Raw genomic sequence first — 24,705 nt, 5'->3', positions numbered from 1 at the left:
ATTGCTTACCCATTATGTACCTGGTATAGAAGAAAAAAGTCATCTGATTTGCCTGATATTCTATGTTACTATTAATGCTTCCTGAAACATTAAGACAATTAATTGTATTTGTGATTGTATTTGCTGAACTGTCATCAACTTTGGTCACACATTCAATTTTATTTTTTGATAAATTTATTTACTGGAGGCACAGCATATTATGCAATGTGCAGGAAATGATCAAGTGAAGAACATAATAAATGATCAATGCTCAGTCATATGAAAGTCAGCCCATAATCAATTAAAAAGTCAATTTAGTTTTGGTTCATTAATTTTAGAGTTTAGTTTCCTTCATAGTTGGGAGTTTGGGAACATCACAACTTACCACAAAAATTGGAGCTTAAAAATCAAGCTGACACTACCTGCCAAAAGCAATATTTAGAATTTTTGACTGCTTTAAAATCCATTATGGGCATTTATTCCTGGCACATTTGGGTCTGATTAGACATGTATTTCTAATTACATGTTGTTATCACAAAACCTTACACTCCTGCAGTCCAGGGCACATTTCCTTTGATTCATCTCCCCTAAATTTGCATGGAGAAGGCCCTCCGTAAGAATTGGTACAGAGGTGGTCAGCATTCACCGTCTTTAATCCCCTTCCCTTCATCCCTCCTGATCTTCAGAGTATATCTGGATGCCTTTAAAATTTAATAAAAAATCCTCTAGTAGCATATAACTTTCTACTTAGAATCTTATTCTTTTCTAGCCTTCAGAATATCAAATAAATGGTTTTCTGCTCTTTACTGAATATTCCCTTTTGGCACATATGCTGATTTCATTCTTCATTCATCAGTCTTAGCAATCTTATGTTTTTGAGATATATCCATAGTTAGCCAAATTCATATCATTGATTGGTATTGATGGTTGAGAACTTCCCTTTTCTGAGTTTATTATTATTATTATTATTATTATTATTATATGATGATGATGTTATAAGAAACTAGATTTGGCCTGTAAATGTTTGAAAACATCCAAGTTTATAGTCAAGGTCATTTTACCCTCTGTCAATGTCTCACTAAATATGACAGTTGTTGTCACCATTTCCCAGATGAAGAAATACAGCCCCAAAGTGAAGGGGATTTGGTCAACAAAAATCAGTAGTGACACAGTCAAGACTGGGACCCATTATCTGACTCAAGATACTTGTACCTTTTCTGAGTTAAAAACAGAGCCTTCCCTTTCCTTCAGGTTAAAATACTCCAAGCCACTGGGTTGCCACAGCATCTGTCCCACTTTGTGTTCTGTAAGTACAACTTTTGGGATCAACAGGAGCCAGTAATTGTTGCACCTGAAGTTGATACCTCTTCCTCCTCTCCTGTCAGCAAGGAGCCTCAGTGCATGGTTGTCTTTGATCATTGCAATGTAAGTTTGTTTTCCAGACTGGGCCAGCATTTGATTACTTAGGTAAAAACAAATTGTAAATTGAGCATTATTTTGTTACTAATTTGATATCAATATATATCTTGTATCAGAGTTTCTTAGAGTGTAGTTGGAGTCAGAAACCGAAATGTCATCAATACATTAAATACCTTAAATTAACACAGTGTTATATGTCAGTTATATCTCGGTAAAGCTGGGTGACAGATGCTAAAGTGTCAGTGCTTTTAACTCTTCCTCCACAGTCAAAATTTACTTTTGTGTGAATATGGATACAGCTGACCCTTGCCCAACACAGGTTGTAAATGTGTTTCCTCTTCCTTTTGGTTTTCTTTTTTAAATTTTTAATGGTTTACTTACTTTTAATTAATTAATTTTGGGGTGGGGAGGGGCAGAGGAAGAGAGAGAGAATCAAGCAGGGTCCATGCAGAGTGTGGAGCCTTATGTGGGGTTCAGACTCATGACCCTGAGATCATGACCTGAGCCAAAATCAAGGGTTGGATGCTTAACTTACTGAGCCACCCAGGCACACCCCCCTCCCCCGCTTTTAGTTTTCTTAATAACATTTTCTTTTCCCTAGCTTACTTTATTATAAGAATGTGGTATACAATATACATAACATACAAAATACATGTTAATCAACTGTTTATGTTATTGGGAAGGCTTTCTGGTCAAAAGTAGGCTATTAGTAATTACATTTTGGGGGAGTCATAAGTATTGTGTGGATTTTTGACTGCACTGGGGTTTGGTGCCTGTTATTCCAACATTGTTTAAGGGTCAACTCTATATACCCTTCTCAAAGGAACCCATGTTTTGTATTAGACTACTGGAGAAATTGTCATCTAAAAAGTTTAAGAAACTGGTATTTAGAGAAAGTGAAGATAGAAAAGAGACAAGAATGAACTTTATCGAATACCTAATGCTCTGCTAAGCACTTTATGATATTCTTTCATTTGATCTTTATCACGGTTGTATGTGATAATGGTATTTTTTTGTTTCAGCAGAAGCATCTGGTACAGAGGAATCAATTAACCCATGGCTAGTCAGACTCTTGATTGTTTTTTTTTCCTTAACTGTACCACAATTAATCCATCTCATTGTTTTCAAGGGAGTGGTCTCTTTCTAATCTATTTAAAACATAGAAATACCTTTAGTGTGTTAAAGATTGAGAGAGAGTGATAGTGAAAGAGAAATATAGGTTCTATGACTTTTTACAATAAACTGTTTTAGAGCTTAGTAATTACTGTAAAATGCTATCATATATATCTTGTAAAGATGGGCAGATTGGGAGAATTTTTAAAAATTAGGTGATTTTATTTGCACTGATGATCATTATTTATTTCCTTACTCTCCTGTTATTAGAGATAAAATTAACTTCCTAAAAGCTAGGAAAAATTGTTACCGTAACGCATCTATTGTTACCATACTGCATCTAATAACTTTTATATCAAGACATTGTAGATCATTGTTGAAATTCTTAATATTATTATAAGTACTTTAAAAATAGCTTCCTAAATTTTGCTAAGAAAACAGAATATAATGCTGGTCCTTCAAAATAGATTTTCAAGGTGAAAAATATTTTTAAAAATCAGATTTATAATTATGTTTGAAGTCAAGAACGTTAGACCATCTGAGCATTCATTATGCACATTAGATGACAGTTATGTTCTATAACCAAAACATTTTTTTTTTCATTTCTTTTCTCCATGAAGTGGGTGTATGGCAGTGGATATAAGTGATCATAAGGTTACCAGAAAGTACTTCCTCCTCTGTAATTATTTTCTTTCAGGAGTTTTCTGTTAACATTACTGAAGACTTCATTGAACATCTTTCAGAAGGGGCATTGGCAATTGAAGTATATGGCCATAAGATGAATGATCCTCGGAAAAACCCAGCCCTGTGGGATTTGGGGATTATCCAAGCAAAAACACGCAGTCTTCGAGACAGGTGAATTTTGGATATCCTTCTGATTCCATTTATAATTTTGAAGACTTGCTAGAGATTAATACTGCCATTTATAAGGATAGCTTTTTCCTGAGCATTACCAGTATTCCAGGGATAGATGCTATTGTTTCCAGGGTATTTATAGCACATTTAAACTTCCTTACAGGAGTGAACTTTGAAGAGTGACGGAAGAGATATTAAATGTGGAGTTAGTTAAGAATAAAGAGTGAATGAATTTTTGGAGAATAGTTGCTTATTCTGAATTACTTTTAGTTAATCAACTGTAGGGAGATATACTCTAGAATCAGGTTTTACTTATGTTGTCTTTAGTGCAGTGTTCTTTCGAAATGCCATCAGTCATGGAAGGAGGCAGGTATTTGTACCAGGATTTTTTTTTTTTTTTTTTTTATAGAAGCAGACTGGCTTAGGCTCCCGATCTTCTTCTTCTTTTTTTTTTTTTTTTTTAAGATTTTATTTATTTATTTATTTGACAGAGAGAGATCACAAGTAGGCAGAGAGGCAGGCAGAGAGAGAGAGAGGAGGAAGCAGGCTCCCTGCTGAGCAGAGAGCCCGATGCGGGACTCGATCCCAGGACCCTGAGATCATGACCTGAGCCGAAGGCAGCGGCTTAACCCACTGAGCCACCCAGGCGCCCCTGTACCAGGATTTTTAAAAGAATGTTAAAATGGAATGGCTGAAAGGGGATATTTGTGCTTTCCATCTTATCATAAAAGAGATCCAGATTTTCTTTTTTTCTTGTTTTGGGTTTAGAATGTTTCAGCAAATCCTTAACTAGAATTGAGGTTTTTTTCCTTGATTCTGTTATTAATCTGAGCAAAGATTCTTTTCAAGTTACTAAATTGAGCATATATATCACTACCTTTATTTGTGTGAAGATAATCATTGTATTTTCTTCTGGACCTCTGATTACCATATTTAGATTTTTGAGTAACCACTTTGAAATAGATTTGTAATTATACCTTTTTGAACAAACTGAAGGAACCATTTCTAGTTCTGATGTTAAATTTGTTTAATTTTGGTTTAATTATATTTGGTAGTATATATTTGTATATTACTCATTGAACTACAGGTCATTCTACTGAATTATTCTGTTTGGAGGTCATTATCATTGTTAGTTTCCATGTGAAGGATCCTAAGCTGCCTGTATTGAAATAGAAATGTGTGATTTTCCAAGAACTTTAACTGTTTCCTAGATGGAGTGAAGTTACCAGAAAAGTGGAGTTCTGGGTCCAAATCTTGGAACAAAATGAGAATGGCGAATACTGCCCTGTAGAAGTAATTTCTGCAAAGGATGTGCCAACAGGAGGAATCTTTCAACTCCGGCAGGTAACAGAATTGTTAAAGTTATCATTCTGAATGATAATACTCAATTCTTTGGCACTGTAAAGCTTAATACTGGATTCCTGTTAGCAGAAATATCTGATTGGTGATAATGAAATCTAGACTCTCCAAGTCCATCCTTTTATTAAAATTGTCTCCTATTACATATCTATTTCCTTTCATTTAAAAAAATATGCTAATTATAGGGGCACCTGGGTGGGTAGCTCAGTGGACTGAGCCTCTGCCTTTGGCTCAGGTCATGATCTCAGGTCTTGGGATCAAGCCCCGCATCAGGCTCTCTGCTCAGCGGAGAGCCTGCTTCCCCCCCTCTCTCTGCCTACTTGTGATCTCTGTCAAATAAATAAATAAAATCTTTTAAAAACAATTGTTAATTATAATATTTTAAAACCAGCTTCTCAACTTTGAGTAAGCAAAAAGATAAACTTTAAATAATGACTTAGAATTGAATTGCAGGAGACAATAGAAATGTATGATGCAGTGTTACATTAGAATATTTATGAACATAAGGAGTAGCAGTGTGACATGGCAGAAAGAACGAGCACTTCACAGGCTAGTAACGTGCTAGGGTTCAGTTCTGGTCTCCCACCGTGTAGCCCTAAATCTGTGAGCAAGTTCTGTAACCTCTCAGAACCTTCTCTTAGGTATAAAGTGGAAGTGTGATGATAATACCGACTTTGTAGGACTAGTATGAGGTTTAGAGATACTGTATGTGAAGCACAGTACTTGGTACTTGGAAGGTGAAAGGGTTCTTTTCCTCCCAACACCAGCCATTTGTCTGATTCTCTGCAGGCACCAATGGGGTGTCCCACAATGCAGTTCGGTTTTGTGTCAGATGCCACAGGTTTAAGGGCTCAGACTTAAGCACAAGATTGCCCTCACTGCAGATGCCAGTTGCAAGTATCTGGTCCTCAGTTCTATTCAACGTGGCTACAAAGTCAGGGGTTTGCCCAGCTCTCCTCCCCTTGACTTACTGTTTCTAGTCTTTTTAAATAAAGGATACTACTCAGGAATATCCCAATGGAAGAGATGCTTGGGACAAAGTCTGGGAAGAGGTATAAGGAGCGTTCATGTCCTCTCAGGGTGTGCCACCCTTGCACCATCTTGATTTGTCCCCAGCCAGGAAGCTCACTGAACCTCATTGTTTGTAGGCTTTTATGGATGTTCATTATGCAGGCATAAAGCTTGGCCATGGGTGATTAACTTATCTCCATACCTTCTCTGCTCTGCACAGAGGTTTGGGGGGGTGCTGACAGTTACAAACTTCCAGTGAAGGCTTGTTTTTGTTTGTTTGTTTGGTTGGTTTTTGCTACCAGCCCCCTTCCTAAAGCTACCTGGGGGCCTACCAAGAACTGCCAGATTTAAAGTTGCATCATTAAAAGATACACTTATAATCATTATCGCTCAGGAAGTTCTGAGAGATTCAGGAGCTCTCTGCCAGGACCTGAGGACAAAGACCAAAGATCTTTCTGTGATACTGCAGGAGGTATTAAATAAATGCAGCTAAGTAGATATGAATGCCTGCCAGGAATCAGTGTAGCAGAGAAATAGGTAGGAATTGTCACTTAACCGCAAGTGGATTATAATCTGTAAAGCGTTTCTGCTTCCAGCTAAAGAGAAAATATCTTAGTAGAATTTACATGGGAGATTTGGAAATACTCTTTTTTTTTTTTTAAAGATTTTATTTATTTATTTGACAGAGAGAGATCACAAGTAGGCAGAGAGGCAGGCAGAGAGAGAGAGAGGGAAGCAGGCTCCCTGCTGAGCAGAGAGCCTGATGTGGGGCTCGATCCCAGGACCCTGAGATCATGACCTGACCCGAAGGCAGCAGCTTAACCCACTGAGCCACCCAGGAGCCTGGAAATACTCTTTTTTACTGTACATTACATCAATTCAAAATTTAATGATAATTTCTATACTTTAGAACAATGGAAAGATATTAGAATAGCTCTTGAAAATGAATGTTGAAATCATTCAAAGCAGAATATGAGAAAAGGTTAAAGGAAAAAGAAAGTTTACTTAAATGTTTAAGTTCTGAATGTTTCAGAAGGGGAAAGCTGATCAGCATTTGTTCTATGACCCCAGCAAGTGGGTTTTAGCAAATTCATTCATGTATGGGCAAAGAACTGAAAGGAAAAGAAAATTAGTTTAAACTATGGCATCAGATATATACATAAAATGGGATTCTTAAGGGTGTGAAGAACATCTTTTTCTGAACATCTGTTAAAGCTATATATATTTCTTTTTTGGATGCCTCAGAAATTTGTTCCCTGGAAGGCAAGACCAGATAATTCTCTATGGTTTAGTATAAATAGAATATATAAGTATTTGTCCTATTTCTGACAACCTTTACTAAAAAGTGTTCAAAGATGACTTGAGTTCATCAGGAAAGGTTCTTTTTTTTGAAGGGTGTTGGTCTTGATGTGGATGCTGAATCAGTAGTGCAAAGGCTTTTTTTCATACATAAACAGCAAGAATAAAGACACAATGGTTGGAATTAGGTAAATTTGGGGAGAAAGTAACATGTAGGAAGACCTGGAAAGCAGTAAAAGAGGAGGTTATAGAAGCACATGTGGCTTGTTGATAGAAGGACTTGGATGGTAGGCTCATTTGAATTAAAATATTTCAAAACTAGAACCTACTGTTCTTGAACAGTAAAACAGCAGAGGAGAACTTACTACGTACGCCATATGAAATTGCCTGTTTTGTAGTTTAAAAATGCTCAAATATTAGCAGTTACAGGAAGTTCAACCTATGAGTTTAAGTATACTGTTCAAAAACTTTTCAGTACGCCTGGGTGGCTCAGTTGGTTGGACGACTGCCTTCGGCTCAGGTCATGATCCTGGAGTCCCTGGATCAAGTCCCGCATTGGACTCCCAGCTCCATGGGGGGTCTGCTTCTCTCTCTGACCTTCTCGTTCATTCTCTCTCTCAAGTCAATAAATAAAATCTTTAAAAAAAAATTAAATAAAAACTTTTCTGTGGGACAGTAGCTGTTCTGGATCTTTCCCTCCTTTTTCTTTCTGTGCCAACCTTGAACCCTCCCCCTACAGTGCCTCGGACTCACCCTCCCAGTGTGGCCCCCCACACAGAGTAGGTTACTTTTTGTTTCAAACAAAATAAACAAACAAAACTGTAGCTAATTGAAATGACTGAACTATTTTAAAATTAAAATGTTTTCTGAGGTACTCTTTCCACAAGATACCTGACACATAATCCTTGGAAAATACTAAATCAAAAACATCTGTAACCCATCTCTTCAAATCTAGTCTTCTGATTAATCATTGCCTAAATTGATTTCCCTGATAACATGAAGCTCTTGGGAATTAAAATCTGATGGAAGAGGGGAAGAGTAACTGACTTAAAGTTAAACATGCAGATTCCATTGTTCAAATTCTGTTTTACATCCCTGAAATTCATAAACTGACTTTGAGGTCGGTATTTTGGGAATATGGAGGATCTTCTTGTAAAATACTACTTCATTATAAACATAGAGGTTTACATTGTGTTTATTATGAAAGTTTATGTAAGACGGAACAGCTTCTCTCTGCTCAATTTTTCATTTTGCAGCCAGGTTTTAAATTATTTGGGATTAGAGTGGTTAATCCAGGGTAGTGGTCATCATTCTTATTTCTGACAGCTTATTTTTAAAAGTAGATCATACTATATTATTGGGTTTGGTAATCTCTCTTTTTTTTTTAAGGTCTGGTTAACATTGTTTACCATATGCTTTTTTTTTTTTTTTTTTTTGAGGAGAGGAAAAGAGAGAATCTTAAAGCAGGCTCCATAGCCAGTATTGAGCCCCATGCAGGACTTAATCTCATGACCCAGAGATCATGAGATCAAGAATTGGACGCTTAACCAACTGAGCCACCCAGATGCCCCAATCATACTTTTTAACTTAATATATCACATATTTTTTCTTCCAGCAATATTTTAATGACTAATATTTTATTATATACACACAGTTTGAATAGTTTTAATATTATATATTTATTTGTGTCTGGTTTTTTGTTATTCTTAACATATATTGCTTTAAGAGTCCTTATACAATATATGATTATTTACTGAGAACAGATTCCTAGAAAGTTGAATTTCTGGTCAAGGGATCCTTATATTTTTAAGGCAGATTGCCTTGCAGAAAGCTTTACCAGTTTATATTCCCAGCAACAATGTATGTAATTGCCTGATTTATAAACTATGGGCACTATCAGAAATTACCTTTTTAAAAGATAATTGCTAGTTTAGTAAGTGAAAATAAAGATGTATTGTGCTTATTTTAATTTGTATTTTTTATAAGTGAGTTTAACAGTTTTTATTGTCCTTTTCTTTTTTGCATTTCCTTTGTTAGAATGTTTTCTCTTAATGTTTCTTTTTATTGAAAAAGTATGCAAGCCATAAATATTCCGTGTCTTTCTATTTGCTGAAAAGGTAAATTATTTTTCCTGATTACTTTTTCAGTTGGTAGGTTACTGCTTAGTTTTTAATATATGGTGAAACTGTCTTCAGAGTTAAATGCTTTCTCAATATCAGCCTGTAGGGGTCTCTCTAAACCAAATTTTTAGAAATTAAACTGATTTTTAAGCAAAATATCTGTGATACAGGGACAGTCCCGGCGAGTCCAAGTGGAAGTGAAGTCTGTGCAGGAATCTGGGACTTTACCATTGATGGAAGAATGTATATTGTCTGTTGGCATTGGATGTGTAAAAGTTAGAACACTGAGATCCCCGAAGACTCATGAGACCTTTCATGTAAGTTTCTGTGCCAGTTATGTTCTTGCTGAAAGACCTAACAAGATAAGAGTGTCTTTTGGAACCTGACAGAAAACTGCCTTCTATGAACAATTCTTTCAGTTTTTTCTTTTGTTTTTCTTTGATTTCTTTTTTCTTTTTTCTTTTTTCTTTTTTTTAACTATATTGCATTAGCATGGAATCGCTGCACTTGCACCAGACTGTTGGTTTTGCCCTGGTAAATGGCAGACTGAGGGTTAAGACATTGAAGTCTCTAGAAATTCCTCAGTTGTCTACTAGTGATTAACTTCCCCTATCACCCACCCCCTCTGCAGAAACCCCCTGCTGGCTTGTAAAGACTGTTTGCCAGCAGGTGTTTGATTTCTTCTGGGGAGTGGGACTATAAACCCAGCAGGGAAAGTATTGTACTTGTTCCTGAAAAGGTCAAATGAGTGTTCTTCACTTTCCTGTGAGAAGCTTAAGGTTTGACTCCAACTTCCTGAAAACTATAAAAAATCGAGAATAGGGTGAGCATAGGTGGGAAATAAAATAGTATATTCACTAAATTAGAAAATATAAAGTATGGGAAAAGATTCTGGTTGTTGAGCATAGCCTGACTCCTGGAAACATGATTGTTTTAGTTTACATTTTTTTCTTTTAGGAGGAGGAGGAGGACATGGACAGCTACCAGGTAAGGAAGTACCTGTTTGCCTCATCAAATGTGCTTGATTCCTGTGCTGAATCACGCATTCCTGAGCCTTGTCATACTGTTATTTAATAACTACACAGTTAATTTTGAATCAAATACTGCTTTTTCTCAAATTAAAACAAGTTTCGTAGACTTCAGTGTAGGAAATCATTTGTGACTGTTACCCTTTTCCAAACCTGGAGCTCTGCATCTAAGTTTCCTACAGATCCATTTTTCCAGATCCTTATTCTTGCACTCTCTCTCCTTGAGTGGAGTCACCCACACTTTCCCCTGTAAGAGCTATCTCATAATGAGCCTCAGTCAAACAACACTGGTTAGGTATTTTCCATCTTCTAAACCAGGTCTCCCTTTCCCACTTCCAAGAGTCACACAGGTTTGGTTTTGCCCGCCACCCCTCTTTCTTATCTCCTGCAAGATTTTGTTTATGTCTGTCAAGTTCTATCTTGTTAGGCTTGCTAGTCATTGTTTAGGACTGTCAGAGCTCTTTGGATCCTGATTATGTCATCCAGTGTAGTCACTCTCCTGGTTTTGCATCATTATAATTTGATAAAAATGTCTGCCTTCCTATAAGTGACTGATAAAAATATTGGATCAGATAGGGTTAAATACAGAGTCCTATGGCACAACAATAGAGACTTCTTTTAAGCTGACATTATTCCATTAATCATTGTTCTTTGGATGTGATATTTCAGTCATTTATGATTTCATTCAAGTAGATTCATTGCACATTTCTCCATCTTGTCTACAAGAACGTCATGAGCTATTTGGTTAAGTGCTTTAGTGAAATCCAGATACACACTGTATCCTCAGCATTCCACTGATCTACCCAGTCTTGTTAACTTTATTATGAAAGGAAATGAGGCAATATTGGTATACAGTCGGGTGTTGACTGGTAGAGTTCTTAGTCTGGTGATAACGCCCCCTCTCTGCTCCAAATATCCCCCCACAAGAAACAAGGGAGAGAAGCATTTACATGCTGTTTGTAGAGACTAGTGAAACATGTTGAAGGCTGAAACAAGGTAAGAAGTTTGAGGAATTCCTATGATGGTTCGCACAGATATAGAATTGGAGATTATTGAGTAGTACTTGCGATTTTTTTTTTAGGTTTACTTTTTTTTTTTTTTTTTTTTTGGTGATATCTACATTCTGTGCAGGGCTCAAACTCATGACCCCGAGGTCAAAAGTCATATGCTCTTCTGATAGCCAGCCAGGTGCCCAAGTATTTCTGATTTTTATCCAGCAGAGGGCCATTGTAGATCTTAGTTACTTGGAGTTCTGCCTCTCGAACCAATAGAAATAAAACTGGTTCTAGATATCAGAGAATGCCCTTTCAGAAGCTGTCTTTTTCTAGTAACAGCAGTGCTTTGATTTTTGGAGTTTCCTGTTCTGAATAATGATTGGAGTCAACTAGTAGTGGTAATAAACAGATTGATATATAATACTTCACATTTTTAAAGCCTTAGAGTAAGGTAGATGGAAGCATTGGTTTCAAATATCTTGTCTTGACATTATATCTGCCATAATTTCCCCGGCTTTCTTCCAGGATCGGGATTTAGAGAGACTGCGTAGAAAATGGCTAAATGCATTAACAAAACGTCAGGAATACTTAGATCAACAACTGCAGAAGCTTGTCAGTAAACATGGTAAGAAAAGCAAGTTGAATATTTCCTCCCCTCTCACACCGAATCTGTGCATAATTAATCTCGCTTGCAGCCATATAAATTAGAAGTAGATGGACACATCAATAATGCGTATAGGAATGTTACTTATTAGTGTCATATCCTTTCAGAACAACGTTTATTTAACTGTAATGATGTCTTTCTGTAAGTTTCCCCATATCCCCAACAAAGAGAAAATAAAGTATGTAAACATTGTTCTTCAAAAATAAATTAAGGAGGATGCTAACGTTCTTGATTTCTTATCCAAAAGCACCTGAATCCTCTAATTCTGGAAGAAATTATTCATGTGCTGGCCCATGGCGGCCTTCCATGAGCCAAAGATGGCCTTTCTGTAAGAGTACACCAGCTCTTTAGCTTATAGTTCATTTCTTACTGTGATTTTTTTAAATACTAATTAGGGAAGTAATAAGTTTTCAGTGAACCCTCATCAACCAGTACCTGAATACAGTCAAATCCTATTGATATGCAGGATGAAAGTGTAAATCAGGTGAGAAGTCTATATTTGATCTCCATTCTTGATGTTCTAGATAAAACAGAGGATGATGCTGACCGTGAAGCCCAACTTCTAGAGATGAGGCTGACTCTGACTGAGGAGCGGAATGCAGTCATGGTCCCCTCTGCTGGCAGTGGCATTCCAGGGGCCCCAGCAGAATGGTATGAATGCTGCCACATGTCTTCAAACATTTCAAAAGATTTTATTTATTTACTTGACAGAGAGAGATCACAAGTAGGCATAGAGGCAGGCAGAGAGAGAGGAGGAAGCAGGTTCCCTGCTGAGCAGAGTGCCCAATGCGGGACTCGATCCCAGGACCCTGAGATCATGACCTGAGCTGAAGGCAGCGGCTTAACCCACTGAGCCACCCAGGTGCCCTCTTCAGACATTTCAGATGCTCACGGAGCCTCCCACTCTCCATATCAGTTTTGCCTCTGTTTCAACTAATGGAAGACTCATCATAGCATAGGGAGAAAGTTTGAATTAAAGGAAGTGTTAAATTATTTTCATGAGTTGGAGTAACTATGGCTTAAAACTGTTTTATTAAATAATATTGTTATTGGCCCAGTAATTAAGAATTCTGAGAATCTAAATCAATATTTAATACCACTGCACTTAGCATTAAAAAAGAAAGTTAATATGTTAATTACTTGGGTCATTCCCTTAAAAGACCATTCGGTCATAATAAAATTGCATCTCCAGGAGTTTTTGGTTTTGTGCTGGCTTAAACTGTACTGTCAGCAAATGTTCTGTGCCACTTTATAGAAATTAAAAATAGTAAATTAAGCCATATGGGGCCCTTAAGTATATAATTTTTTAAGAAAGTAACTTTAAACAAAGAAGCTTCAGTTACAAACAGGTAGCTGTATCTTATAAGACTGAATTCTAGGATCAGAACGTATGATAATTATACACAAGAGCACCAGTGAAAAGAAGCAGCATTTACAGGTAAGTCTTTGGGGCATCTCTGATTTGAAATTATGACAAAAACACGATACCCACAGTTATTATTGGCTTGACCTGTAATAATTCTCAGTGTGGATTAATGCTGTGTCTCGAAGTACATTCTGCTGAGAAAGTCGGCTTTATTTGAGGTGCTATTTGTTTATTATGTTTTAGGACCCCAGTTCCTGGGATGGAAACACACATTCCTGTTATATTCCTTGACTTAAATGGTAAGTTAGGAGATACTTTCTGAAGGCTTACCTCAGACAAATTAGTGTCTGAGTAACACTTAGATTCTAACAAAGTCTGCAGTTAGGCAATTCAGTAAGAATAAGGTTAGGGTCTGTTTTATGTATGCAGAGGGACACTGACACTTGACCAAGAATGAATTATCTGTAAGAGTAATATTTCTGTAGCGGAGGTAGGTATGTTTCATCCCAGGACGTTTGCACATTTCACTGGGTAATCCGTAATAGCTGCGTGTGTGCTTTGTTCTTCTCTTCATGTGAGGTAGCAGTAGCAGGTGTTCCCCTACACTTCAGTGTTGTCTTCTTTATTCTTAGGAAAAGACTTCTCTCTGGAAAGGACTAATAACTAGTGATGCTTATGTAGGATGCTTTCTTTTATCTGGTGTTTTCTTAATCTTAGCTAATAAATTTTTCACTTTTTCTGTGAGTTCGTTTTTGTTGTTGTTGTTTTAAAGATTATTTATCTGTTTATTTGGCAGAGAGAGGGGGAAGCAGACTCCCTAATGAGCAGAGAGCCCAATGCGGGGCTTGGTCCAAAGGCCCTGGGATCATGACCTGAGCCGAAGGCAGAGGCTTAACCCACTGAGCCACCCAGGCACCCCTCTGAATTCTTATGCCCTCATTCGTGCATTGCTTATTTGTGAGAAACTGTCCAATTTTTCTGACTTTTTTCTCCTTCATATAAAATATTTTAGATGTGGCTACATTTTACATTTATTCTGTCCAAGGAAGGAAAATAAAAATGAAAAGGTAGATTAAAGAGCTAAGGATAAGGTAAAAGTCAGCAGTTAAATTCCTAAAACATCTCAGAGAAACTGTGTATTATAATGAACTGTCCTAGATAGGCAAGCTTGGATGTCCTCAGTGGTTTGTTTCCACACAGCTGAAAATGAGTTATAATAACTAAGGTATTTAGCATCTTGTACTACTTGGTTTATTTAGACATATGGAAAATTTTGTGTGCACACAGAGTTAGCAAATAATACTTAAGTCACTTCTGCTGTCAGTCCACCTGAGAGGGTTTCCGTGTTTTGCCACAGCTCTCTAGCCTACCTTGTTGTTCTCTGGCGCCTTGGAGGCTGAAGCTTACTCTGGGGCTTACTGTTAGGTTCCTACATAGTTGAGGGGCTCGTGTGTGCACGTGCTTGTGCACGTGTGTAGGAAGGTAAGAGCGGAAAACAGTAAGCTTATAGAAGACCTGTTTGTATGGACATCCCAAGACATGATCAAGAACTTATGCAGCCTGATGCCCATTCTTGATCCCCATAAACCTACATACTAGAAAGATACTTTGATGGCTACTCACAAGCTTAAGATGGATAGGGGGTTGGGAGGGCCTGACTTAGAACTAAATAACTAAAGGGCCAAGGGGCAACCCTCCCAAGTTTCTGGCTCATGTAGCCAATTGATTCTTTTGTTGAACTTAACGGTCCAATAATTGGAATCACTCTCGCTTCTCATTTCTTCAGTGCACTAAAAGATGGGGAATTTGGGTTGTAATCCTATCATTAACATTTATGGGCTGATCTTGAGTAATCTCTTGGGTATCTTGGCTTCATTTGCCTTCCATGTAAAATAAGGCATAAAGGTAGGAGATTGGTTAAGATAATTTCTTGAGAGTCTGTCCATCTCTAAGAACTGTGAACTGTTTAATGGTTCTCTTCCATGTCATGTGAGATTTTAGGGCCAAAAGCAAATGAAATTTGAGGCAGTAGAATTTTAATACTAAGCACATTGAAATTTAGCTGGTAGGGGTTATCCTTTGAAATGATCTCTGATTTAATGGAACTTGCTTTTAGCTGATGATTTCAGCTCTCAAGATAATCTTGATGACCCAGAAGCTGGTGGATGGGATGCTACCCTAACCGGGGAAGAAGAGGATGAGTTCTTTGAACTGCAGATTGTAAAACAGCATGATGGAGAGGTAAACAAAGCATAAGTAGGGAAAATCATATGAAAAGTAGTTTCTTTAACCTTTTCCATACATCTTTTGAAATAGTCAGCAGTGTAATCATTTTAATGCTTACATTTCTCAAGAAATATAAATGAAAACCTTTTACTGCGACTTCCAGAAAGAGTGGAACCCCTTCCAGAAGAAGTGGATGGTCAAATTAGTTCCCCTTCTGGTAAAGGATCTCTGTTAGTTTTCATAGTTCAGGCCAGCAGTGGTCCCCTCTCTGGGGAAATGCTACTGAAGTACATAGAGGTAAAATACACAGCGTTTGGGATCTCCTTTAATTCTTTAGTAAAGACTTTTTAAGAAGAGGGAAAAAAGAGTAGATAAAGGCAGTGTGGCAAAATCTTGATAATGTTTGAATCTGGGTGATGTGTGTACAGTGGGGCCTTACTTTCCAGTTTTGAGTATACTGGGAAAGTAAAAAAATAGTTAAAGCGAGGAAAGCTGATGGGGTGCTCTGGAGGGCACATCATCCCTTAGTGGTATTCCTAAAAGATGGAAAACTTCAATAGTAGGGGGCAAAGCTAGCTGTGATGTGTTCTATACAACAGTGGTCCTATGGTGTCATGGGTGACAAAGAAGGGCTGGGGAACCATTCCAGATCAAAGTAGACTAAAGAGACATGACAGCTAAGTGCAGTTAGTGATCCTGGATTGGAACAGTTGAAAGATTTGATTATGGACTGTATTATATCATAGTATTGTGTTGATGTTAAATTTCCTGAATTGTCCTATAGTTAAGTTAGAGGATGTTCTCACTGTTAGAAGACACTTGTTAATCTATTTAGGCAGGTAGAGTAACAAGTCTGGAACTGACTCACAAGTGGTTCAGCAAAAAATAATCCTGCATGTGTATGAGTTGTAAGAAAGAGAAAGGAGAAGTGGCAAAATATTAATAGCTGATGATTATAGATGGAAGATAACACAGGAGTTCATTGTCCTGAATTCATATCTTTCCTTTATGTTTGAGCATTTTGCAAAATAAAAACATTTCTGGAATCCCACCAGCCAAGAATGTTATCCCCCGTACTTCCCAGACTAGAGTGATGGAGGCCACATCCTCACATCCTGGAGTCTTTCAGGCCACTTCTAGTAGATCTTCAGTGGGGACCAGTATGTCCAACTTCAGCCAAGCCAGGATGTTTCCTTGTGAAGTGTTTTGTGTTCAGGAGGAGAGGGCAAACAAAGTATGTTCTTTTGGTCCCTGCAGGTGAGAGCAGAAGCCTCTTGGGACTCTGCCGTGCACAGCTGTCCTCAGCTCAGTAAAGGCACCCCAGCAGATGAGCGCGTGTATCTGATTGTGCGGGTGACAGTCCAGCTCAGCCATCCGGCCGACATGCAGCTGGTATTACGGAAAAGAATTTGTGTCCATGTTCATGGCCGGCAGGTGAGTCATTAATCCCAGTTGAAGAACTGATTTTAATCACAGGTCCAATTAGGGGCAGGGCCAGGAATGATTGCTCTGGCCTCCTGTCCACACAGCCTCTGTGAACCGATTCAGTTTTCTCTTCAACTCAACCCTTGCTGTCGTGTAGTTGGGTCTGCTTCATTCCCGGCCCCTGCTGTTCTGACTTTCTCCTAGATAGTGTTCAGTTATTACAGTGAGTCCTTCTTATTACAGAGTCACAGATGGGTGCCCCAGTGCCCCGTCAAAGCGCAGTTCTAGGTTTTTGACTTTACCTTTGGGTCGCACAATACGTGACAGTTCTCCACAGATTAGTTGTTGGTTGGACTCACCCTCTGCTTTCTGCTTCCTTCTTCCCTCTCAGTCATCTCTGCTAATTTGTGGACTCAAATATTTGGATAGTGTACTCTGTCGAGCTTTTGGATAGCAAGACGAGTAAGAATTAGTCTGCATCTTGAAACCCCCAGTGTCCGTCGGCGTGTATAGCTGAATAAATAGACGGCGCCTCTATTGGCTTAGTGCGGGAAGGCAGGTGTTCCCTGAGTGCGGGAAGACTATGGGCGAAGCCATGGAGAGCTCACACTGAGCAAGTCTGAGAAGCCATCAGAGCCAGGGTGGTAGCATGCTGGCCATTCCTTTACAGACACGGTGCCAGAGGACATACACTGTTCAGTGCAGGGGGTGAGGAAGGACAGGGCAGGGCTGACTGGGACCTCAAGCAGCAGAGTGTGGCAGGCATTGTGACGGGGTGTGCCGCAGAGGTTGGGGCCCTGGCTGTCCACATAGTTGCAGCTGCATTATGAGGGACCTCATGCCGTCTGACTGGGTTTAGTAGACAGCTTCAAGGGAAGAACATAAACTATTTCTGCCATTGGCTTTGCAAATACAGGATTTGGGAGGCTCATTCTAGGGATTCTTTGAACTGTCTGTGCTCACTTTTTTTGAGGCCTTCTCAACACACTGACTAAAACCAGGACAGATGAAAAGACATCTTTTCATTTAAAAGAGCACAGTCACGGTTGACAGAGTCCTAGATGTAATCTCCACCCCTAAAAATTAATCTTTAGTTCTAAATGTCACACTGATATCCATCTTTGAAATGAAGACTGGTGGTAATGCTGTTAAAATTGCAGGTCTTTAGCTTAGCAATCCAGCGTCAATAAAATCCAGGTCATCGGGTGAGCTATAGACGTATATGGTGTGTCCCCTGTTCACTCTTTTCTCCAACTCTCTTTTCTCGGAAGTCTTTAAAGGATAGAAAAAGATGAGTTGCTCTTGAGGAGCATTTTGAAGAGTGATTTGCCATTCCTGAGCTAGAGATTCTGCTTGCCAGGCGATGACCTGGTATGGCACCGGCCCCACCGAATCCTTAACAGAAAGGATGCATCGTGGAGTCACCCAAGCTTCCGCTGGTGGTGGTGTCTTTTTTGTTTGTTTTTAATTTGTTTTTAAGTTTTTATTATAGCGGCAAGAATTTACCTCTGTTTTTCCCCTGGATGAAATGACGTGATATTATCAGATTGATACTGAATGACATGATAGTACTTTAGGACATGCCAGTTTTCTTCCCAGTTTCAGATATTTCAGTCCTAAAAATTGCTTCTTTATGACAAGAATGGGGACTTCCCCTATGACGCTGATATTCCTTATGATGCTCATACATGCAAATCACCTTCAATAGCTCCATACAGAAAGAAAACAAAAGGTAAATTAACAACAGCAACCCCCCTTCCCTACCCGAACCATGGAAAAAAAAAATCTTAGCTGTCCCTGACTGGTGTAATGGGCTGTGGCTCTGCATTGCAAGGCTCATGAAGGGCTGAAATCAGTGGTCTCTTTGCATTCTAAGAGCTACGGTCTTTTAAAAAAGTAACTAAAGAGCACTGAATAGGAAAGAAATTATTATTAAACAGGTTTGTGAAATTATGTACTTCTAAGACCAAGTGGCTTAATTTTTCTATATTCTTTGGGAGTTTTCACATTATTTCCTACTTCCCTTTTGCATGAGGGAAAAGGTTGGGTGTTGGTTTAAAATTCTCTCTTCTTCTTATCTTTATTCACCAATTGTATTCTGCCCTCATCCCCGCTCTCTTCAACCTCTACAGGATGTTCAGTCTTAGCAGCATCTTCAAATGAGTCATCTATGCATTAATTCAACGGTTCAATTCTTAACTGTGCAAAGAGCACAGTCAGCATAAACAATGACCGTGCACTCTTAAATCATTCTTCATAACGATCCTGCTTTGGTCGAGAATTTAATGCCTGAACTTGTCAATATTCATGCTGCAAGATGTCCATCGTACTGGTGAAAAAAAAAGTGTAAGAGTCACCAGTCCTCACTCACATCTTAGGAAGGTCATTTTATTTTATCGAAGTCAACAGTCTTATTTCTGTAGCCTTTAAGTAGACCTGAACCAGATGCCCAGTGTCAGTTTCCAGAGTTTTGGGTTTATATTCTTCATATACTGGATATAGGACCTGCCAAAGGGCAGGGGCCTAGTAAATTGATTTTGTGTGCTGAGACAAAGTTGAAGAGCCTGTATTTTGTGATTTGGGTTTCAGCTTGTTTATTTCGGAAATATGCTGTTTCTTTTTGGTTAGGGTGAATGCAGTATCCTTTGAGCTCTTTGTTAATGAAAACTCAGTTTTTGAGGTAGGAAACCATATCTTTCTTTTTTGTTTTTCTCTAGGGTTTTGCTCAGAGTCTCCTAAAAAAGATGTCACATCGAAGTTCTATTCCTGGCTGTGGAGTGACTTTTGAAATTGTCTCCAATATTCCAGAGGTGAAGGATCATATGAAGTTTGAGTTTACTAAAAATAAACATGTAAAAAGAGCTAACTCCTTGAAAGTCACCTACTAAGAAATAAATAGTCAATGAAGTTGTGTATTTGGGTAAACACTATAGATTTGTAGAAGAAATTTCCTAATCTTAATGTGATTCATTGTAAAATATATTTGTGGCTTAAAGGTTCTGGTTTTAGTATTTTGTTAAAGGAGTTCCTTTTAAAAAGCAAATCAACACTCCTAGAAGACATAAGGTAACAATATTGTCCCCCTCAAAGGGACGTAACATAGCATGTCCCTGAAAACAGAGATTCAGGCTTGCGTTTTGGAATCACACAGAAATCTTATTTTTGTCACCTATTAGTGAGGTGAACTTTGTAAGTTACTTGGAGCCTCAATTTTTTTCATTTATTAGATTAGGTTAGTGATAGCTTCTATATAGGGTTGTTTTTAAGGATTAAATGAGATGATATATATATATATATATATATATATATAAGTTGTTGTGCACACACTGAGCAGTTGATTGTAATTCCCATTATTATAGTTTCTATTATTTTCTTCTTGTTACTTCTCTTTCTAAACTGAGAAAGTCATAGGAATCAAGCATATGGAGTTTATAATACCGCCCCCCGCCATGGAAGCTTGATGCATGATGTAGTTCATATATGTGCTTCCTAATATTTAATCCCAGATTTCTTCATCCAGTCTGTGGCACAGCTGGTAATGGGGTAGGGGAAGGGAGGCTTCTAAAAAAAGGACCGTGGAAAAGAGTAGAGCAGTTTCTTCTGTGACACTCACCGCCTGAAATCAAAGAGTGAGCGTGGAGATGCACATTGTACTTTGGCAAAAAATGCAAGATTAGGACTTGGTCTCTTGACTCCTGATCTTGCCTTTTTTTTGCCAATTAGTGGCTTTCCTTTTTCCTCATCTATAAAATGAGGATGATTGCTTCTTTTCAGGGTTATTAAAAGGCCCAAATGAATCACTATACGGGGTAGAAGTTTTGTGAACTTAAGCCACCTTCCAGATTCTTCCATATTTTATCTGTAATAAAAGCTCGCTTAAATTTTTAAAAATAATTTTGATGTTAGAATGTGTCTTATAAATGATATCTTAAAGTTAATTGGCAGAGTTTTTTTTTCTCCTTAGTGGTATATAAAATATTTTTTTTTCCTTGAAGTTGATGGCATCTTAAGATGCAGTGGCATATGGCTATATATTTTGTAGTTTGTGACATTATTATAACAAATTCACAAGTAAATAAAGTATCAGATTTTCTCTGAGAAGAGTAATTTGTTATGAGCCAAGCTAGCCTGACATGATTAAATGCACTAACAGCCCTCCCTGACTTGTGAGCGTCCCATTGATATGCATGGGGCACCCACATGAGAGGAGCAGGGCTGGGCTCTGGGGGAAAGCACAGTGAGTGAGAATTTACCCAGATACTTTTCTTCTTGGTGGGAGCTACACTGCCTGTAGCCTGTGTTGAGGATTGAGGATTAAAACCAATTTTAGAAGCTGCCACATGTTGAACATGTAGTCCATGGTCGGCTGCTGAGTGAAAGGGTTGAAAGCCGCCCTACTTTCATTCTTACTCTCTTGTGTCTGCCTCCTGCTAGCACTGTTTGGACCCCAGCTTCTCATTCCTGTCTCTTGCCTCAGTGATTTATTTCTGAAGTATTGTGGTGGTTGGTTGTATTTCCAGCTATTTCCACCAAATCCTTTCTAACCAATAACATTTTCGTTTGCAGTAGGAAAAAAGCAGAGGACAGTTTTATTAAGAATGTGCTATGTTTCAGTGCCATTGGGTTTAACCTTGCAAGTTAATCTGATCACCATTTATACCACGATTTCTCTGGGAAAATGCATTTTGAGTTCCAAAAGCTGGCGTTAAAATGGAATTTTGGAATACATCCCATTTGTTAGCTCAGTACTCTCTGTGTGTATGTTTGTATAGATTAAGAAGCTTTTATGTTTTCTTCTATAGAGTACTTAATTTTAATACACAACTTTCTGTTCTCCAGGATGCCCAGGGAGTAGAGGAACGAGAAACATTAGCAAGAATGGCAGCTAATGTTGAAAACACAGCTTCTGCTGACTCAGAGGCTTATATTGAAAAATACCTCAGAAGTGTGCTGGCTGTGGAGAACCTTCTCACTTTAGATCGTCTCCGCCAGGTTAGCCAACAGAGCTGGTAGTAGTGGTGCGGACCCAGCCTGATTCTCTTCGCCTCTCTGCAGTTCTCAGCGTTGTTACATCTAAACTTTGGAAGCATCTGTTTAAGTGCAGCATATTAATTTAGATTAAATTTGTCACTTAAGTCTGTGAATATACAAAAGCTCCACTTGGAAGTTTACTTTTACCAAGGTGCTAAATGGTATCAAGTTGCTTTGAGGTAATGGGAGAAAATACTTAACTCTTGCTGGCTGAAGAATTACTTTAAAAATTCTTTGATAATGGACAATAACGTTGCTGAAGAAATATGTAGGAAGGTGGCAGAATGGGCCCTTTCTTGTTTAGCTGGTCATGCCTGCCACAGCTTTAGGGTGGATCTCTCAAAGGGATAGTAGAGATGCCTGCCAGCAGTATACCTAATCCTTAGTGGAACCCTAAACGTATTTTACATAGTAATATGGAGGCTTTTTTGGTTTTAACCAAAAATCCTTATGAAAAACAAAAGTGAATGATCTAATTTTGGCGATTTTCTCCTGGGACTAACTTTTGTTTGGTCAGCTTCAAGGCGGCCGTCAATAGATACAGAAAAGAATGTAGAATCTAGGTAACTTGGAATACTCCACAATGTTTAGAACTAGGTCTTTCCAAGGCATAAAGAAACATCTATGATTTAAAGAACCAGGAATATGTGTGTAGAGATGGTAGCTCAAACACTGCTGTGAATGGTACTGATTTGGAGGTGGGTCTCTGATCTGTGTTTTTCCTCTGTATGTTTTCTGACTGACAGGAAGTTACAGTGAAGGAACAGTTGACAGGAAAGGGGAAGCTAAGTAGGAGGAGTATTAGCTCTCCCAACGTGAACAGAGTGAGTACATGGACTCCCCATTCTGTGCTCTGCCTGGGCTCTCCTGCCCTGCCCTTCTTTCCTTGGATAACACTTTTTTGTATCCTTTAACTCTCATCTCAGATGTCATTTCCTTCTCCAGACTGATTTAGGATGCCCTGTTCTCTACCCTGTAGCATCTGTGCACACCTCTGTCACTGTCTTTACCAGTATGGTAGGGACAGTGTCCATTTAAGTTCATCTCTCCTGTTTCTCACAGCTTTTGTATGAGCAGTGCCTAGCACAGTGACTGAGTGGATGTTCAGTGAGTGTTTGTTGAGCTAAAGCAAAACTAGCCCAAATGCCTTTGGCAAGCCATTTGAATTTTCTGGGCCCAACTTAATTATTTATAAATTGAGAAGTTTGGACTTGGTTTACAAACTCAATTGCTTAAAGGCCATCCAGGATAGTATAAATGAGTAAAACATCTTAGGTGTATTTCATAACAGTGTCTTAAGTTTTTTGTTGTTTTTAAAAACAGAGGTATAATTTATGTGCATATTAAAGCATACAAATAATTCTTCACAAAGAAATATGATTGTGGCCGTGTGATTTATCTCTCCTTTCCTTACTTTTGACAAAGATACGGATATGAGAAATATTACCTTTGCTAACTTTACACTAAGAAAAACGACAGTACAAGCATCATAATGAAGAGCAGCTGACCCTTCCCCTTGGTGTTTGAGAGACGATAGTGAAAGTAGGGAGAGTATCAAACGGGAGGGCACATGTGGTCCCTGAGTGACTGAATGACATCACTAATGATCTCAGGATGAAAGATTGGGAACATTAAGGAATATATCACTTTATTTCAACTTGAAATCTCATTTCTTCAAAAAATGATACATTAAAATGCAGATACTTACAGAGGTTGGTATTTAGAAGAAATATCAACTGTGGTTTAAAAGAAATAGTTTGTGTTTATATATCTGCTACGAATACCCAGAGAAGGAAGTTGTAAGATGAGGACATGGTAAAATAATTAAGCTGGTATCCTTTAAATAGAAGGGGATAAACAGATGAAATATCCCTTACCCATGTCCTACTTGTTGTTGCCTCAGGGTAAACTGGGTGTCTGATCTTTTATAAACCTCCCACCTTAAAGTTCAATTCAGTTTAAAAAAAAATTGTGAGGGGCACCTGGGTGGCTCAGTTGTTTAAGTGGCCAACTCCTGACTTCAGCTCAGGTCATGATCTCAGGGTCCTGGGATTGAGCCCTGCTTGGTGCTCTGTGCTCAGTGGGGAGTCTGCTTGAGGATTCTGTCTCTCTACCTCTGCCCCTCCTCCTGGCTTGCACACATGCTCTCTCTTTTTCAAAATAAAGAAATGCATCTTTAAAAAAAGTTGTGCATAACAATGTCTCAAAGTATACACTAGCCTAATTTACAAATGTCTTGACAGCATCTCTGCTACCATCTGACTGTTGATTTGGTTTTCAAATTCTTGTATTTCCAGGAACGTAGATTCCTGTACTTTCACACCTAAAGGGCTAATCCCAGGGAAGCCTGGGTAGCTCAGTCGATTAAGCAGCTGCTTTTGGCTCAGGTCGTAATCCCAGGGTCCTGGGATTGAGCCCCACATTGGGCTCCCTGCTCAGCGGGGAGCCTGTTTCTCCCCTGTCTGCCATTCCCCCTGCCTGTGCTTGCTCTCTCTCTCTCTCTTACTCACTCTGTCAAATAAATAAATAAAATCTTTAGAAAAAAATAAAAATAAAGGACTAATCCTCTTTTTTTTTCTTTTTCAGTTGTCTGGCAGCCGACAAGATCTTATTCCGTTCTATAGTCTAGGCAGCAATAAGGTAAGTATTTATAACTATTTTTCTGTCAGTCTTAGACCGATTTCCCATTCAACTTTCCTTTTCTCAAATATCACATGTTCATTTTGCATGCCAAAATTTCTCCTGTTCTTCTGTGCTGTGTGAAATTTATTAGAAAGTGATTACAGTTCATTTCTTTTTACCAGTTAAGTTAAGG

At 38.4% G+C, this 24,705-nt stretch overlaps 1 protein-coding gene across 4 annotated transcripts in view; it reads left to right on the top strand.

Moving 5' to 3' along the window:
- Nucleotides 1-24,705, top strand: part of KIF13B (kinesin family member 13B) — a 201,816-nt gene that overhangs the window by 125,246 nt on the left and 51,865 nt on the right. For all 4 annotated transcript variants that reach the window (XM_045078378.1, XM_045078379.1, XM_045078381.1 and 1 more), the window contains exons 22-35: nt 1,231-1,404; nt 3,209-3,366; nt 4,578-4,710; nt 9,326-9,472; nt 10,113-10,142; nt 11,704-11,803; nt 12,367-12,493; nt 13,452-13,507; nt 15,325-15,449; nt 16,692-16,868; nt 19,577-19,669; nt 21,699-21,851; nt 22,637-22,714; nt 24,477-24,530. In XM_045078378.1, the coding sequence (XP_044934313.1) occupies nt 1,231-1,404; nt 3,209-3,366; nt 4,578-4,710; nt 9,326-9,472; nt 10,113-10,142; nt 11,704-11,803; nt 12,367-12,493; nt 13,452-13,507; nt 15,325-15,449; nt 16,692-16,868; nt 19,577-19,669; nt 21,699-21,851; nt 22,637-22,714; nt 24,477-24,530 (1,605 nt within the window). The remainder of the gene's footprint in view (nt 1-1,230; nt 1,405-3,208; nt 3,367-4,577; nt 4,711-9,325; nt 9,473-10,112; nt 10,143-11,703; nt 11,804-12,366; nt 12,494-13,451; nt 13,508-15,324; nt 15,450-16,691; nt 16,869-19,576; nt 19,670-21,698; nt 21,852-22,636; nt 22,715-24,476; nt 24,531-24,705) is intronic.

This window comes from Mustela putorius, unplaced genomic scaffold, assembly GCF_011764305.1.
Source record: "Mustela putorius furo isolate JIRA1106 unplaced genomic scaffold, ASM1176430v1.1 tig00000242_pilon_pilon_pilon, whole genome shotgun sequence".
NCBI lineage: Eukaryota > Metazoa > Chordata > Mammalia > Carnivora > Mustelidae > Mustela > Mustela putorius.
This window is presented reverse-complemented; position numbering and strand designations above follow the sequence as displayed.